The 15,882-nt window shown below is 45.5% G+C and overlaps 1 protein-coding gene across 1 annotated transcript; it reads left to right on the top strand.

The window, feature by feature from the left end:
* Positions 1 to 110: 110 nt before the first annotated feature.
* Positions 111 to 14,228, top strand: LOC139755065 (alpha-(1,3)-fucosyltransferase C-like). The gene is made up of 5 exons (XM_071673124.1): positions 111 to 1,095; positions 2,133 to 2,306; positions 3,203 to 3,387; positions 6,076 to 6,209; positions 10,008 to 14,228. The coding sequence occupies exons 1-5, from the start codon at positions 111 to 113 to the stop codon at positions 10,291 to 10,293; spliced, it is 1,764 nt and encodes a 587-aa protein (XP_071529225.1). The 3' UTR covers positions 10,294 to 14,228.
* Positions 14,229 to 15,882: the final 1,654 nt, after the last annotated feature.

Below are 15,882 nucleotides of genomic sequence, written 5' to 3'. Positions count from 1 at the left end.
CCAGAAGGGAGGACGCACTCGACCCTGTGTCTCACTTGGAAGGCGGACACACACGACCCTGTGTCTCACAGGAGGGAGGACGCACTCGACCCTGAGTCTCACGTCTCACAATGTCTTTCAGGATGAGCCAGAGGAAGAAGTTCTCCGTAATGCTACTGGCAGTTATGTCCTTGATCATCTATGCGGTAATAACAAAATACTCGGAAGACGGAGCGAAACCTTATCAAATGCTGGACGGAGAGACAGGGAGCCTGGTCTCAGGCGACGTCACAAGACTTGACAATGTGTCTGGTAAAACCGACGAGGAGCAGGACGACGCCAGCACCCACGCCCTGCCCTTGGAAGTCTCTCGAGAGACGGGGAGGCATTTTGCTGATAATGGAACGAGTGACGACGGTGTTGTGGACGGGTTGCGTGACAAAGAGAGCAATTTGAATCCGGATACCATCCCGTCGAATTATGCACGTCCGGAAGGAACTGAAAGGGAAAAGAATGATTCTGTGGAGAGTACAGTTGTGGAAAGGCTCGAACACACACCAGGCAGTGGAGGAAACTCACAGCTTGACGGGGGACTGAGCGAAGGGAAAGGAGATAAGGAGCCTCTAGGGACGGAACATGATCCAAAATCATCGTTCCTCCCGAAGAACACCGGAAACCACAGCTCGCCTGCAGATGCTAACTTGACCGAGGCACAGAGGTCTCCCTCACCGAAGACGGTCCTCTTCTATGGTACTTTCTTCCAAAACCCTTGGCAAGACTTTGTCAGGAAGATGATACTCCTGAAGGAACAGAACTGTCCCGTGACGAACTGCGTCTTCATCTACAACAGCTCGCACCCTGAAGACGCCGACGCCATCATCTTCCACGCTACCACCTTCGACGGAGACCAAGTCCCGCAAGTCCGGAGGCCACACCAGCGGTACATCTGGCTCAACCTGGAGGCTCCCAGGCTGGAAGACTTCATCGGCTCGCAGGCGCCGAGGAAACACAAGGAGAAAGCTTGGGCTGACCAGAATCGGTTCTTCAACTGGACCTTCAGTTACCACAGGGACTCGGATCTCTTCCTGCCTTATAACGGCCTCAGGCCACTGAGAGGTTTGTGAAGAATGCTCTCTCTCTCTCTCTCTCTCTCTCTCTCTCTCTCTCTCTCTCTCTCTCTCTCTCTCTCTATCTATCTATCTATCTATCTATCTTTGATCTTTATACTGGCTGTTTCCGGCACGCTTGTCCTCATTGCTTTTGGTAACCTTACAACTTCCACCTTCAGCCATGGCTATGTATGTCATAGTTAATATATATATATATATATATATATATATATATATATATATATATATATATATATATATATATATATATATATATAATTTTTTCCAGGTAATTACGAGGCAGAACGGACAGTGGTGTGGGCCAGGTTGGGCATACTGTGTGTGCCGTGTGTAACGCTGGATGAACAAGGTGTGCTACGCACTGACGGTCAAGTTGGTGTAGTCCATGTAGGTTTGGGTGGTAGGGATATGGTGTGGGATATGTGGATACGGCAGTGTGGTGCGGTTGGTATGAATAGTTACTGTCACCTGTGGAACTGTAAACAATGACAGTGTTGTAGAAGACATGGTGAATCAAGATAGTGTACACCATATTGACAGTCGGATTGGTGTGGAATGTGTGAGGACCCGATGGAAGTGTGGTATATGTGGACAGTCACAGTGATGTGGAAGAAGTGGACAGGTATCGTCGTGTGGGTCATGTGGACAGGTATTGTAGTGTGTGGAACAAGTGGACAGCTGTTACGGTGTGGATCTACTGGACAGAGACTGTAGTGTGAGACGTGTGGACAGGTATTGTAGTGTGGAAGACGTGGACATTTCATTGTGGTGTGGAAGACTTGGACAGTTACTGTGGTGTGGAACGCGTGAAATATTACCATAGCGTAGAACGCGCGGATAATTACTGTGTGGTGGAATGCACGGACAGAGACAGTGGCGTGGAAACCCTGTCGAGTCGAAGAAATTAGGACAAACATTGACGACTTCGAAGAAGAAGGTGGTTAGCAATATGCTCAATGGAGATGGGATGACTTGTGCAACTTCCCTCTGTCCCTCATACGACTTCCCCTGCCGCCCCTTCAGATGAGGGCAGCCCGCCCCGCCCGGGTATACTGGACACTTCGGGAGACACGTATCGGGACTACATGGAGGCCCTGCACCGTGGCGACTCACTACAGGATGACCCCGACTGGCTCACCTTCTTGAACAGGCCTAAACTGGTGGCCTGGATGGTGTCTCACTGTAGCACCAGTTCTGGTAGGTTGAGTGTCTCACTGTAGCACCAGTTCTGGTAGGTAGAGTGTCTCACTGTAGCACCAGTTCTGGTAGGTAGAGTGTCTCACTGTAGCACCAGTTCTGGTAGGTTGAGTGTCTCACTGTAGCACCAGTTCTGGTAGGTAGAGTGTCTCTCTGTAGCACCAGTTCTGGTAGGTAGAGTGTCCCACTGTAGCACCAGTTCTGGTAGGTAGAGTGTCCCACTGTAGCACCAGTTCTGGTAGGTAGAGTGTCCCACTGTAGCACCAGTTCTGGTAAGTAGTGTCCCACTGTAGCACCAGTTCTGGTAGGCAGAGTGTGCCACTGTAGCATAAAGTCAGGCATGCTAAGTGTCCCACTGCAGCACGGGTCAGGTAGGTAGATAGGTCTCACAGCGGCTCAAGGTCAGGTAGGTAGATAGGTCTCACAGCGGCTCAAGGTCAGGTAGGTAGATGGGTCTCACAGCGGCTCAAGGTCAGGTAGGTAGATGGGTCTCACAGCGGCTCAAGGTCAGGTAGGTAGATGAGTGTCACAGCGGCTCAAGGTCAGGTAGGACTTCATCTCCCTGATGCATTTGGTCAATAGTAATACGAGGTCACACAGCAATTTACTGTCATAGAGTTTATTGAGAAACAAATAGATCACATAATCAAATATCATATTCATTATGTCCTTTTTTTTAAGATCAAATTTTAATGTCTACAATTTTTTTTTGTCTACTGACGCCTTCTGCTTTAGAAAAAGTCAGAAAAGACCTCTCTTTTCTTTTTTTCCTTCGTGAGAATCACCAATAATTTCACACTGATTCCATGCATGACTAATACAGTTGTCAACATAACCCCCTCCCTCCCCTTCCACCCTGGGAAGAGCCCAGTTGATGATAACAAATGGGTCTGCAGGACGGGAGTTCTACGTGAGGGAGCTGAAGAAGTACGTGTCCGTGGACGTGTTCGGCCTGTGCGGGAACCTCCGCTGCGGCAAGAGGCACACCGACTGGAGGTGCTACACCGACGTCCTCAGACCCACGTACAAGTTCTACCTCGCCTTCGAGAACAGCATGTGTGTGGACTACCTCACCGAGAAGGTCAGGCGACGAAGGGTCGGGGTCCGGGGTCGGGAGGTCATGACTGGTAGTTCTTTTGTTGACTGGGATGGACTACAAGGGGAGGATGGATCAGATCTGCCAGGAGAACAACGACGGTATCTTTGCACAACGAATATTTCTTGGCACAAAAGTCTTTTTTTTTTGTCTTTTTTTGAAGTGGGAAACATGATAGGTCGCCTCCAAGTCATTAGTTCTTGATATTGTCACAATACTCTTGGATGATAACTTGGATGTCTCGTCTCCATTATTATTAGTTATTGTTATTAAAGACAGTGCTAATGCAGTCTCCACTGATCATGAGTTATTGTTATTAATGCTAATGCAGTTCTTGCAGGGGATGGGTTAGGGTGAGGGGTTTATTCAGTGTCATGAATCAGTTATTGTTCAGCTTCTTCTACGTGCGGTCGTAGGCTGACTTTGGCCCACGCTTCGAAGCTTTGATCATTCTGGGTTTCGAAGCTTCAATCAGTCTGGGTGCTTCAAGGGCCGGCCATGCCAACCCTTTCTCCGTTTCATGGCCCCCACCACGGCCTCCCTGACACCCTGCATGATCCTCCCCTCCCCCGAAACCTACCTACTGCATTCCCCTGCACTTATCCTCCACCCCCGCCCCATGAGCGGCCCTCCCCACCCCAGACCCAAACTTCCTATTGGGCCTTCCCCTCCTCGACCCTCCCCCCTCCCTTCCCTGCATAGCTCTCCCCTCCCCTGAACCCCCTCCCCCCAATCCTTGAACGTCTTCCATTCTCCCTTCCACCTCGCCCACCTGCCCCTTGCTCTTTCCCCGCCCCCGAGCCCATCACCCCAGCACGCCTCTTCTCCTCCCCCCGCCCACGCTCAGCATGGACTCTCCCTCCTCCGATCCCCCACCTCTAGAGCTGACCTCCCCTCCCCAAGCCCCAGTCCACTCACACCCCCACTCCCCTCCCCAACCCCCCCACAACCCACGAGGCTCTTCCCCTCCCCCAACATTCTCTCCTTGCCTTACCCTCCCCACCCCGCGCCCCCTGCATGGCTCTCCCCCCCTCCCCAGTCTTCCAATCAGTGGTGGTGGCCTCTTGTTGCCGCGGCCAGCACAGGCCGCCAATTACCTTGGTGGCCTGTGCTGGACGTAATAAGTCATATACAGACTAAGAAAATAGTTTTTTCGGGGGAAAATACTGCACTGTATTCATTCCCAGCATTTCTACCAAGTTTAAATTTGACAATCCATAATGCCGTTCCAGAGTTATAGATTTCGTTCAAATAAGTAGACAAGGGCAGAGGGGAGACATATTTTTGCCTACCTGTTTTCCCTGCGTGTCGTAGAAGGCGACGAAGAAGGGTGGGGAACCGTGGCCTTCCTATATTCCAATTTCTAAAAGATGGAACAGATGAAGGAGCCAAGCCAGGAGTACTCATTCTCCTCGAAGGCTCAGGCTGGGGGTGTCTGAATATGTAACCAAGATAAGAAGAAAGGATCGATAGGTAGTATGTTTGAGGAAAAAAACCTGTATGTTCTGGCTCTGAGTGAAAGCCAAAGGGTAAAGAGGAGAAATGGTTTAGGAATGTTGCAGGGTTAAAGTAAGTTGATGTGAGGATAAAAGCTAAGGAAGGGGTAGCTCTACTCCTGAACCAGGAGTTGTGGGAGCGTGTGAGAGAGTGTAAAAGTGATCCAGACTGATGTGGGTAAAAATGAAAGTGAATTACGAGAGAGGGGTGATTTTTACTGCTTATGCGCCTGGCTAGTGTTTCGGGCGAGGCTGATTGAGTATGTCAGAAGTTTTGATGTATGAGACCGGGTATTGGTGATGGGTGACTGAAATGCGAATGTTAGAAACGTGGCAAATGAGGGATGTCACGGGCAGGGAGGGGAGGGGAGATGGGGGTATTCAGGAGAGAGAATGGAAATAGTGAACAGCTTGAGGAGTTACGTATGATCGTTTGCATGACGGTAAAGGATAATGATTTGGGTGATGGTGGTGATAATCATAATGCTGGTGATAATTATTCTGATGCTTCTGAGTGAGGCAGGAGAATCATTTTGATGTCATTTGTGGTGATAATCTTCATGACGTCTGTAGGTGATTATTTTGATGACGTCTGTGGGTAATTAATTACTTTGATGACGTCTGTGGGTGATTACTTTGATGACGTCTGTGGATGATTACTTTGATGACGTCTGTGGGTGATTACTTTGATGACGTCTGTTGGTGATTACTTTGATGGTATCTGTGGGTGATTACTTTGACGCCATCTATGGATCATAATTCTGACGATGGTAACTGATTACTTTCCTGTCATACTGGAGTGGATGACAGCTCAGGTGGTGACGGATGACATGTGATGACGGATGACGGTTTGGATGATAATGGTAACAATCTCACTGACACTTATGGACGATAATTGTGACGATACTTATGATTAGTAATCAATCAAAATAATCATACTTACTTATAATTAATACTGTCAGCTGATAACTCCGATAACGTTGATGCATTGATAATACGGATGATAAGGTGCATTGATACTACGGATGATAAGGTTGATGAAGCTGGTGAATGATAGGGAGGCGACATGATAATTCTACAATGGTACACTGATGATAACTCGTCATGATGGTGGGTGATGTGCGACCACCACTCCCTCCTGACGAAGTAGGTGATGCAGCCCTTGTCGTTGGTGCAGGTCTGGCTGCCCATGATGTACGGCCTGGTGCCCGTGGTGTACGGGGGCGCCAACTACACCCACTTCCTGCCGCCCCACTCCTACGTCGACGCTACCAACATGACGCCAGCCCAGCTCGCTCAGCTCCTCGTCAGGTAATGCTGGGTCTTTAAAGCTCCCCCCTTGGCCATGGCGACACCTAGGTGAACGTACAGGCCCATCCTTGCTCATCACAACACCCCAGGCAACACACGCAGACCCTGAACGGTCATTACGACACCCCAGGCAACACACGCAGACCCTGAATGGTCATTACAACACCCCAGGCAATACACAGACCCTGGATGGTCATTACAACACCCACATACCCTGAATGGTCATTACGACACCCCAGGCAACACACGCAGACCCTGAATGGTCATTACAACACGCCAGGCAATACACAGACCCTGGATGGTCATTACAACACCCACAGACCCTGAATGGTCATGAGAACACCTTAGGCAATACACAGAGACCCTGAATGGTCATTACAACACCCAGGCAACACACACAGAGACCCTGAATGGTCATTACAACGCCCAGGAAATACACAGACACTTGATGGTCATTACAAAACCCAGGCAATACACAGACACTAGATGGTCATTACAGCACCCAGGCAACACACACAGACCCTGAATGGTCATCACGACACCCAAGCAACACACAGACCCTGAATGGTCATTACAACACCCAGGCAATGCACACAGACCCTGAATAGACGTTACAACACCCAGGCAACACACATAGACCCCTGAATGGTCATTGCAACACAAAGGTAACACAAAGGCCATCGCTGTTCGATGCAACATCGATAAGAACACAGATCCTCACTGGTCCTAGCAACATATGTGCAACATACGGATTCTCCTGTCTCTGTAACACTCGACCAATACAGCGGCTCACTGGTAACTGCAATACCTGAGAAATAAACACGTTTGCAGTGGTCTCTGCAGTGCTTAAGAAAGGCACAGCTCCTCTTAAGCCACTGCAACCCCTAGATAACACGAAGATTCTCACTGCTCACTGCACCATGTGGACAACACTTAAATCCTCACAGTTCACTGTAGCACCTTGGCAATATACGAGTTCCCACTGGTCGCTGCTATACCCAGGCAACTCAAAGAGTGCCCCAGGTGGTCACTGAAGCACGTAGGTAACACACTGTTCCTCATGATTCACTGCAACACTTGGGAAATACACAGTTCCTTATTGTTCACTGCCGCTCCTGGGCAACACATTTTTTTTCACTGATCACTGTTGAACGTGGACAATACAGAGGTCTTAAGTGGTCATTATAGTACCAGGACAAGATAGAGGTCTCTTAATGTTGGTCCCTCTGTTGTAACATGGCAAGACACAAGTCTTTACTGGTGACAGTAACACATGAGAAACACTTTTACTGATCACACTTTTCCTGGGCAACACAAAAAGGGAGCTCAGTTGTTCCTGCAACACCGGAATACCATCGCAGACCTAGGTCATAGCAACACCTGGATGACACACAGGCAACACTAAGACAACGAATACTGATTCTCAATGGTCACTGCACTAATCTAGAAACACATTAATCTTAACTACTAACTCAGCAACACATTAAGGCCCTAGCCGTTGACTGCAACACTTGGATGACACACAAATCTGGATCAGTCATTTGAAACACCTAACCAACACAGGCTGGCTGTCAAGACCCCCGTCAGCAACCATGCAACACAAAGGCCTTTGCCTCCCGCAGAAAACAAGTGAGTGTTTCTATAACCCTACGCTGTATCGTGAGGAACAGTGTGAGCCCAGAGTGTAGCTTTAGAAACACAGAATGACCCCACAGTGTAGCTTGGGAAACATAGTATGACCCCACATTGAAGCTTTAGAAACAGTGTGACACAAGTGTAGCTTGGGATACACAGTATGATCCCCACAGTGTAGCTTTAAAAACACAGTATGACCCCACAGTGTAGCTTGGGAAATAGTATGACCCCACAGTGTAGTTTGAGAAGCACAGTATGACCCCACAGTGTAGCTTTAGAAACACAGTATGACCCCACAGTGTAGCTTGGGAAATAGGATGACCCCACAGTGTAGTTTGAGAAGCACAGTATGACCCCACAGTGTAGCTTGGGAAACAGTATGGTCGCACAGTGTACCTCAGGAAACACAGTACAACCCTCACAATGTACCCCAGATATCACAGTATAACCCTCTCAGTGTACCCCAGATATCACAGTATAACCCTCTCAGTGTACCCCAGATATCACAGTATAACCCTCTCAGTGTACCCCAGATATCACAGTATAACTTTCTCAGTGTACCCCAGATCTCACAGTATAACCCTCTCAGTGTACCCCAGATATCACAGTATAACCCTCTCAGTGTACCCCAGATATCACAGTATAACCCTCTCAGTGTACCCCAGATATCACAGTATAACCCTCTCAGTGTACCCCAGATATCACAGTATAACTTTCTCAGTGTACCCCAGATCTCACAGTATAACCCTCTCAGTGTACCCCAGATATCACAGTATAACCCTCTCAGTGTACCCCAGATATCACAGTATAACCCTCTCAGTGTACCCCAGATATCACAGTATAATGCTCTCAGTGTACCTCAGATATCACAGTATAACCCTCTCAGTGTACCCCAGATATCACAGTATAACCCTCTCAGTGTACCCCAGATATCACAGTATAACCCTCTCAGTGTACCCCAGATATCACAGTATAACTTTCTCAGTGTACCCCAGATATCACAGTATAACTTTCTCAGTGTACCCCAGATATCACAGTATAACCCTCTCAGTGTACCCCAGATCTCACTGTATAACCCTCTCAGTGTACCCCAGATATCACAGTATAACTTTCTCAGTGTACCTCAGATATCACAGTATAATGCTCTCAGTGTACCCCAGATAACACAGTATAACCCCTCATTGTGCACCCCAGACAACACAGTATAACCCCTCATTGTGCACCCCAGACAACACAGTATAACCCCTCATTGTGCACCCCAGACATCACAGTATAACCCCTCATTGTGCACCCCAGACAACACAGTATAAGCCCTCATTGTGCACCCCAGACATCACAGTATAACCCCTCATGGTACACCCCAGACAACACAGTACATACAACCCTCACAGTGTATGTCTCGGGTAACACAGTATTCTCTGAGAACCACACCTGACTTCACCCTGCACTAAACGGCGGTAGTGATAACCTGGATCACTCTACTGATGCTCTTGTCTGTACCGAACTGTGGTTGATCTGATCCGTTTCCCAAGCTCGATGTGAGCCTTAAAATACACACTCACTCACTCACTCACACACACACACACACACACACACACACACACACACACACACACACACGGCTCTCTAATATACCTTTCTATACCTTTATGTACCTCTGTATACCTGTACGCACCTCTGTATACTTCTATGTACCTCTATATACCTTTATGTACCTCTATGTACCTGTATGCACCTCTGTATACTTATATGTAACAATATATACCTGTATGCACCTCTGTATTCCTCTATATACCTTTATGTGCCTTTATATACCTGTATGCACCTCTCTATATCTCTATGTACCGTTATATACCTTTATGTACCTCTATATACCTGTATGCACCTCTATATATCTCTGTGTACCGATATATATCTTTATGTACCCCTTTATACCTGTATGCACCTCTATAAACCTCTATGTACCTCTATATACCTGTATATACCTCTGTATATCTCTATGTACCTGTATGTACCTTTAAATACCTGTATGTACATCTGTACACCTCTATATACCAGTATTGACCCCTATACACCTCTATGTACCTCTGTACACCTCTATGTACCTCTGTATACCTGCTATGTTCCAGTAATGTAAGTAGTTTGTGTTTCTTCCCCCTTCAGGGCTGGCAACTCCTCCTTGGAGTACGGCCGGTACCACATATGGCGACGATACTGGCAGGTGATGAAGTACCCGCCCATGTGTGAGCTGTGCCAGAAGCTCCACCAGGACCACGCCAGCAGCGCCGTGTCCGACCTGGCTGGCTGGTGGACGGGCGTCAACCAGTGCTACACGCGCTACCCTCCCGACCAGTACCCTCGACCGCCGGAGCCAGACCCCAGGACCTTCCTGCAGAAGTTTAGGGACGTGGCTCGTGCTTTTGGTACATATCTGGGAGTCAAGGGGTAGAAGTGTGTCCCACACACACACACACACACACTCATAGTGTGGCAGTCCTGTTCCCCCATGTATAATTACGTGCACGTCGAATCATACGTATATAGAGAGGTATCGATTTCAGAAATTTAGAGAAAATGAGTACTCACGTTTTTATCATATTCAGTGCTCGGGATCACTACACTTACACACACACACACACACACACACACACACACACACACACACACGAGGGAAATAAAAAAAAAGAGGTGTATTGCATCTTCTTACAAGAGGACCCAAAATAAAAAACACTCCAAAAGTTGATCTGATGCACTGGTCGAACTTCAACCCCGAGCAAATGTAAAGTCGTAAGTATGGCACTTCATGAAAGGCCTCAATAGGATGATTATCTGACCGGGAAATAAGCTCCAGGATCCCATGTGTGAGAAGCACACAGTCGCCAGTGTCCCACATTAGGAGAATAGCAAAGGAGACATATTGGCCTCTGGCAAACATTAGTATAGCTTTAGCAAGCTGTTCGTGACCTACACAAGGCCGAGACTTGAATACGCTTCTCATGTTTGGTCGTCACGCCTAAAGAAGCACAGAGAGCTCATAGAGAAGGTCCAAAAGAGGAGACCAACAAAGATGGCACCAGAATTAATAAGAGTTCCACCTTGGAAGAAAGAAGAGTGAGGACTGACTTGATCACAACTCGCGAGTTTTCAAAAACAGATCGATGAAGTGAACTGAGGAATTCTTCGAGAGATGTAAAAAAGGCTGTAAATAAATACTTTTCTAGTACGAGTCATGATGGACAGCGGGAGAGCCATGTACACGCTACTATAGTACAGTCGATGCCCTTTGTTACTGGATCAAGGGCCAAAGCCTCCACAATATGTGGTGTGAGGTGGTTTGATCGAGTAAGTAATGAAAGGGTAAGAGAGATGTGTGGTAATAAAAAGAGTGTGGTTGAGAGAGCAGAAGAGGGTGTATTGAAATGGTTTGATCGCATGGAGAGAATGAGTGAGGATAGATTGACAAAGAGGATATATGTGTCAGAGGTAGAGGGAACGAAAAGTGGGAGACCAAATTGGAGGTGGAAGGATGTGGTGAAAAAGATTTTTAACGATCGGGGCCCGAACATGCAGGAGGGTGAAAGGCGTGCAAGGAATAGAGTGAATTGGAACGATGTGGTATACCGGGGTCGACGTGCTGTCAATGGAATAAATCAGGGGATGTGAAGCGTCTGGGGTAAACCATGGAAAGTTTTGTGGGGCCTGGATGTGGAAAGGGAGCTGTGGTTTCGGTTCATTATACATGACAGCTAGAGACAGAGTGTGAACGAATGTGGCCTTTGTTGTCTTTGCCTTGCGCTACCTCGCACTTATTATGTGGACAAGGTGAATTGTTTATAAATTTTATCAACAATAAAGTTATCCAATTTGTATAGACCATCACTAATATTAAGATTATAATTCTATGTGTATTTAATGACAGAAGATTCAATGATATTTCTCGTGGTACTGGAGTATTAATAAGCGAGATGGCATTACTCCAGTCAATACAGTCTCATCGAGCATAAAAAAGAGAGAAAAAAAAAATGCAGGTCTGTGTTCACAAGGCACCGGTCAGTTAACGGTCCAGTCGGTCGTCTGCCGGCAGCTTATATTTTCTCCCGAGGCAAATATTATTATTACAAGTGGAGAGAGAGAGAGAGAGAGAGAGAGAGAGAGAGAGAGAGAGAGAGAGAGAGAGAGAGAGAGAGAGAGAGAGAGAGAGAGAGAGAGAGAGAGATCAGTGCAAAATGTCCATGTAAATAGGGCAGTTTTAGTAAGGCTGAGAAGAGGGGGGGAAAAAAAAAATTCCCACAATAGCGGAAAGAAGAAAAGTTCTCTAAGAGCAACGTAAACACCGCAATTTCGAGGCGGGAAAGGACGCGGAATCTGTTGGGTTTGGTGACGATGAATTTGTAAGTCAGGTGCAACAGCAGAAAAAATTATGTAATATAAATAATGAGTTAGGTAAGAGTGCGCATTAATGGAAGAAAGTTTATAGTGGAATAATATACTAGTTGTCTCCATCATTTCCAAAAGAAATAACTAAAAGAAGACTGGGCACTGTAAATGTTAGTAAATGTTATATTCATCGACGTGCTATCAATGGACTGAACCAGGTCATGTGAAGCGTCTGCGGTAAACCATGGAAAGTATTGTGGGGGCCTGGATGTGTGAACGAATGTGGCCTTTGTTGTCTTTTCCTAGCGCTACCTCGCGTGCGTGCGGGGGGTGTCATTTCATGTGTGGCGGGGTGACGACGAGAATGAATAAAGGCAGCAAGTATGAATCATGTACATGTGTATATATGTATATGTCTGTGTATGTATATATATGTATACGTTGAAATGTATAGGTATGTATATGTGCGTGTGTGGACGTGTATGTATATACAGGTGTATGTGGGTGGGTTGGGCCATTCTTTCGTCTGTTTCCTTGCGCTACCTCGCTAATGCGGGAGACAGCGACAAAGTGTGTGTGTGTGTGTGTGTGTGTGTGTGTGTGTGTGTGTGTGCGCTTGCAGAAGATGTGCAAGCCTTTCCCTGTACCCAAATTTCATGAAAAATTTGATTCTACTGAAAACAAACAAAACAGACTTGTATATATTTTGAAATGCAAGAAAAAATAGACTCGTAAGTGTTGAAGTGCTAGAGAAACCAGACTTGTAAATGTTGAAGTGCTAGAGAAAACAGACTTTTGAATGTTGAGGTGCTAGGGAAAATAGACTTTCGAATGCTGAGGTGCTCGAGAAAACAGACTACTGTGATAGAGTTGTTCCTGTCATACTTGTTAGGAAGCTTAATGGGAAAGATCAAAATTTGTATTGATTATAAAACAAATGTCAGTCAGGATTTAGGGCCTTCAATTAGCCCTTACCAAAACCTGATGAAGCGTATTAGCAAGTCAAGTCGAGAGGGAAAGTTCACCATACCTACGAGTCTATTTTTTCTAGCACTTCAGAATATACAAGTCTATTGTGTTTGTTTTCAGTAGAACAGTATCTTCTTCAGTCATACCAACAGGAAAGTTCACAATACTTGAACTTCAGGCATACCAACAGATTTCTGTTGTGTAGAGATGTCACTTTGTTACCCGGAATACCCATCTAGGACCGTATCAGTATCAGAAGTTGTTTAGCAGCTGATTGTTGAGGGTTAGAAAACAGAAATTGTTATTTTGTGTTTCGTACGAATTATCTATTATGGAAAGAACAAGAGGTTTCCACTTATGACAGATAAGTTCGTGTTGATACAGAATAGTTTGAAGGAATAGTGGTTCCAACAATGTTGTATGGTTGCGAGGCGTGGGCTATGGATAGAGTTGTGCGCAGGAGGATGGATGTTTGAGGACAATGTGTGGTGTGAGGTGGTTTGATCGAGTAAGTAACGTAAGGGTAAGAGAGATGTGTGGAAATAAAAAGAGCGTGGTTGAGAGAGAAGAAGAGGGTGTTTTGAAATGGTTTGGGCACATGGAGAGAATGAGTGAGGAAAGATTGACCAAGAGGATATATGTGTCGGAGGTGGAGGGAACGAGGAGAAGAGGGAGACCAAATTGGAGGTGGAAAGATGGAGTGAAAAAGATTTTGTGTGATCGGGGCCTGAACATGCAGGAGGGTGAAAGGAGGGCAAGGAATAGAGTGAATTGGAGCGATGTGGTATACCGGGGTTGACGTGCTGTCAGTGGATTGAATCAAGGCATGTGAAGCGTCTGGGGTAAACCATGGAAAGCTGTGTAGGTATGTATATTTGCGTGTGTGGACGTATGTATATACATGTGTATGGGGATGGGTTGGGCCATTTCTTTCGTCTGTTTCCTTGCGCTACCTCGCAAACGCGGGAGACCGACAAAAAAAAAAAAAAAAAAAAAAAAAAAAAAAAAAAAAAACTTTTTCTATGTGAATAAGAAAAATGTCTAACTGATTGTATCAATAAATGGTGCTACGAGACGATAAGCTATAAAGGATGATTATCAATAAATGGTGCTACGAGACGATACGATATCCCAAAAGCATTGATACAGAATCACTGAAAATTTTCACGATAGTGTTAAATTCTGTGAATTCTACAGCTTTATATTTGGTAAAAAAAAAAAAAAAAAAATCAAGAGACGTGGCTAAAAAAAAAAGAAAGAAATCGAGACGTGGCCTTCTGAACTACTGGCGGGGAGATGGCTAAGGCTCGCCCAAATCCTGATAGGAGGGATTCAGTAGCAGTCATTACAAGGAAAAGAGAATAGAGACAAAGAAGCAGACGAACCTGTACTGCCTAGTGACTACATAAGATACCTTTAGCGTACTTTTCCTAGTAGTGACACATAGACTAGCTCCAAGTCCTGGATGGTTACCTACAAGGGGAACAGATAATAAACAGGACGCATCACCCAATCATTGAACTGGTTAGGAACAATGTATCACCCACGCCTATAGTAATAAATGAGCGTTACATAACCAGTGGTGGCGAGACAGGAGCTTACTCAGGGGAATGAGTTCTGTGTTCCACCAGCTCCCAACGACTGATCGAATGGGAACTTCGGCTCAAGTCTCACCCATCGCTATTCTAAAATCAGTCTCGAAAGCCTTGATTAAAGCCAGAGACTGACAAGACGTCAGGTCTTCCTGAGAGGCGTTCACTGTACAGGAGAAAAGCAGGTTTTCTAGAAGATTCTCTGTAGTTCATTTGGTTACCCCTTTTTGGTATGGAAATCTGTGCTAGATTGCATCTGTATATTTTTCATTGTTTTTTAGAACATCTTTCTCTGTACGGGAAAGAGGATCACAGATCTTTTTTATTGTTGTTGTTAACGATATGATACTGTACAGTATAGTCCTCCATCGAGTCAGTAATGTATATCAGACTTAACAGTTGTACACATACTGTTATGTATTTACGGGGAGATTATCATTGATTCACTAGAGGGTGTTACTGGTCTGGAAATATATTATTTTCTACATAAACAGAGTATGTTTAACCTTATATATTTCATTAGTAATGTACAGGGACGATGTGCTTCACTCGTCACCCAATTTAAGTTCGCATTTCATATGTAAAAGAGGAAGAAGGTATTAGATACATGTATACAGCAGATACTTTATGTGCAGTTTCATGTTTGTACTTATATGTTTGGATTGGATAGTAAGCCAAGCACTGGAGCATCTATATACGCTGGGTCCCTTCTGGTAGCCAGACACAACACAGTCTACCACATGAACTTCACGTTATATGGATGACTCAGGAGGCCAATGATCTACCACTCAATATTACAATTCATCTCAGTTCTGCGTCAGGGGAATACTCAATAAGCTGTTTACAGCATGTCTAATCATATGCATATCACAACATGCCTTTAACCCTCTTGAAACAAAAATACATATAATGCAGCCCTCTTAAAGGGGTGTCAATTTACACTTTATGACTGAAGGAGGTAATTTCATTTTGGATATATATATATATAATATATATATATATATATATATATATATATATATATATATATATATATATATATTTTTTTTTTTTTCTTTTTTATTCTCTGCGGTACTCACACCCACAGGTCGTCATTACCA

This window comes from Panulirus ornatus, chromosome 18 (assembly GCF_036320965.1).
Source record: "Panulirus ornatus isolate Po-2019 chromosome 18, ASM3632096v1, whole genome shotgun sequence".
Classification (NCBI taxonomy): domain Eukaryota; kingdom Metazoa; phylum Arthropoda; class Malacostraca; order Decapoda; family Palinuridae; genus Panulirus; species Panulirus ornatus.
The sequence above is the reverse complement of the archived record's forward strand: the minus strand, read 5'-3'. Positions and strand labels throughout refer to the sequence as shown.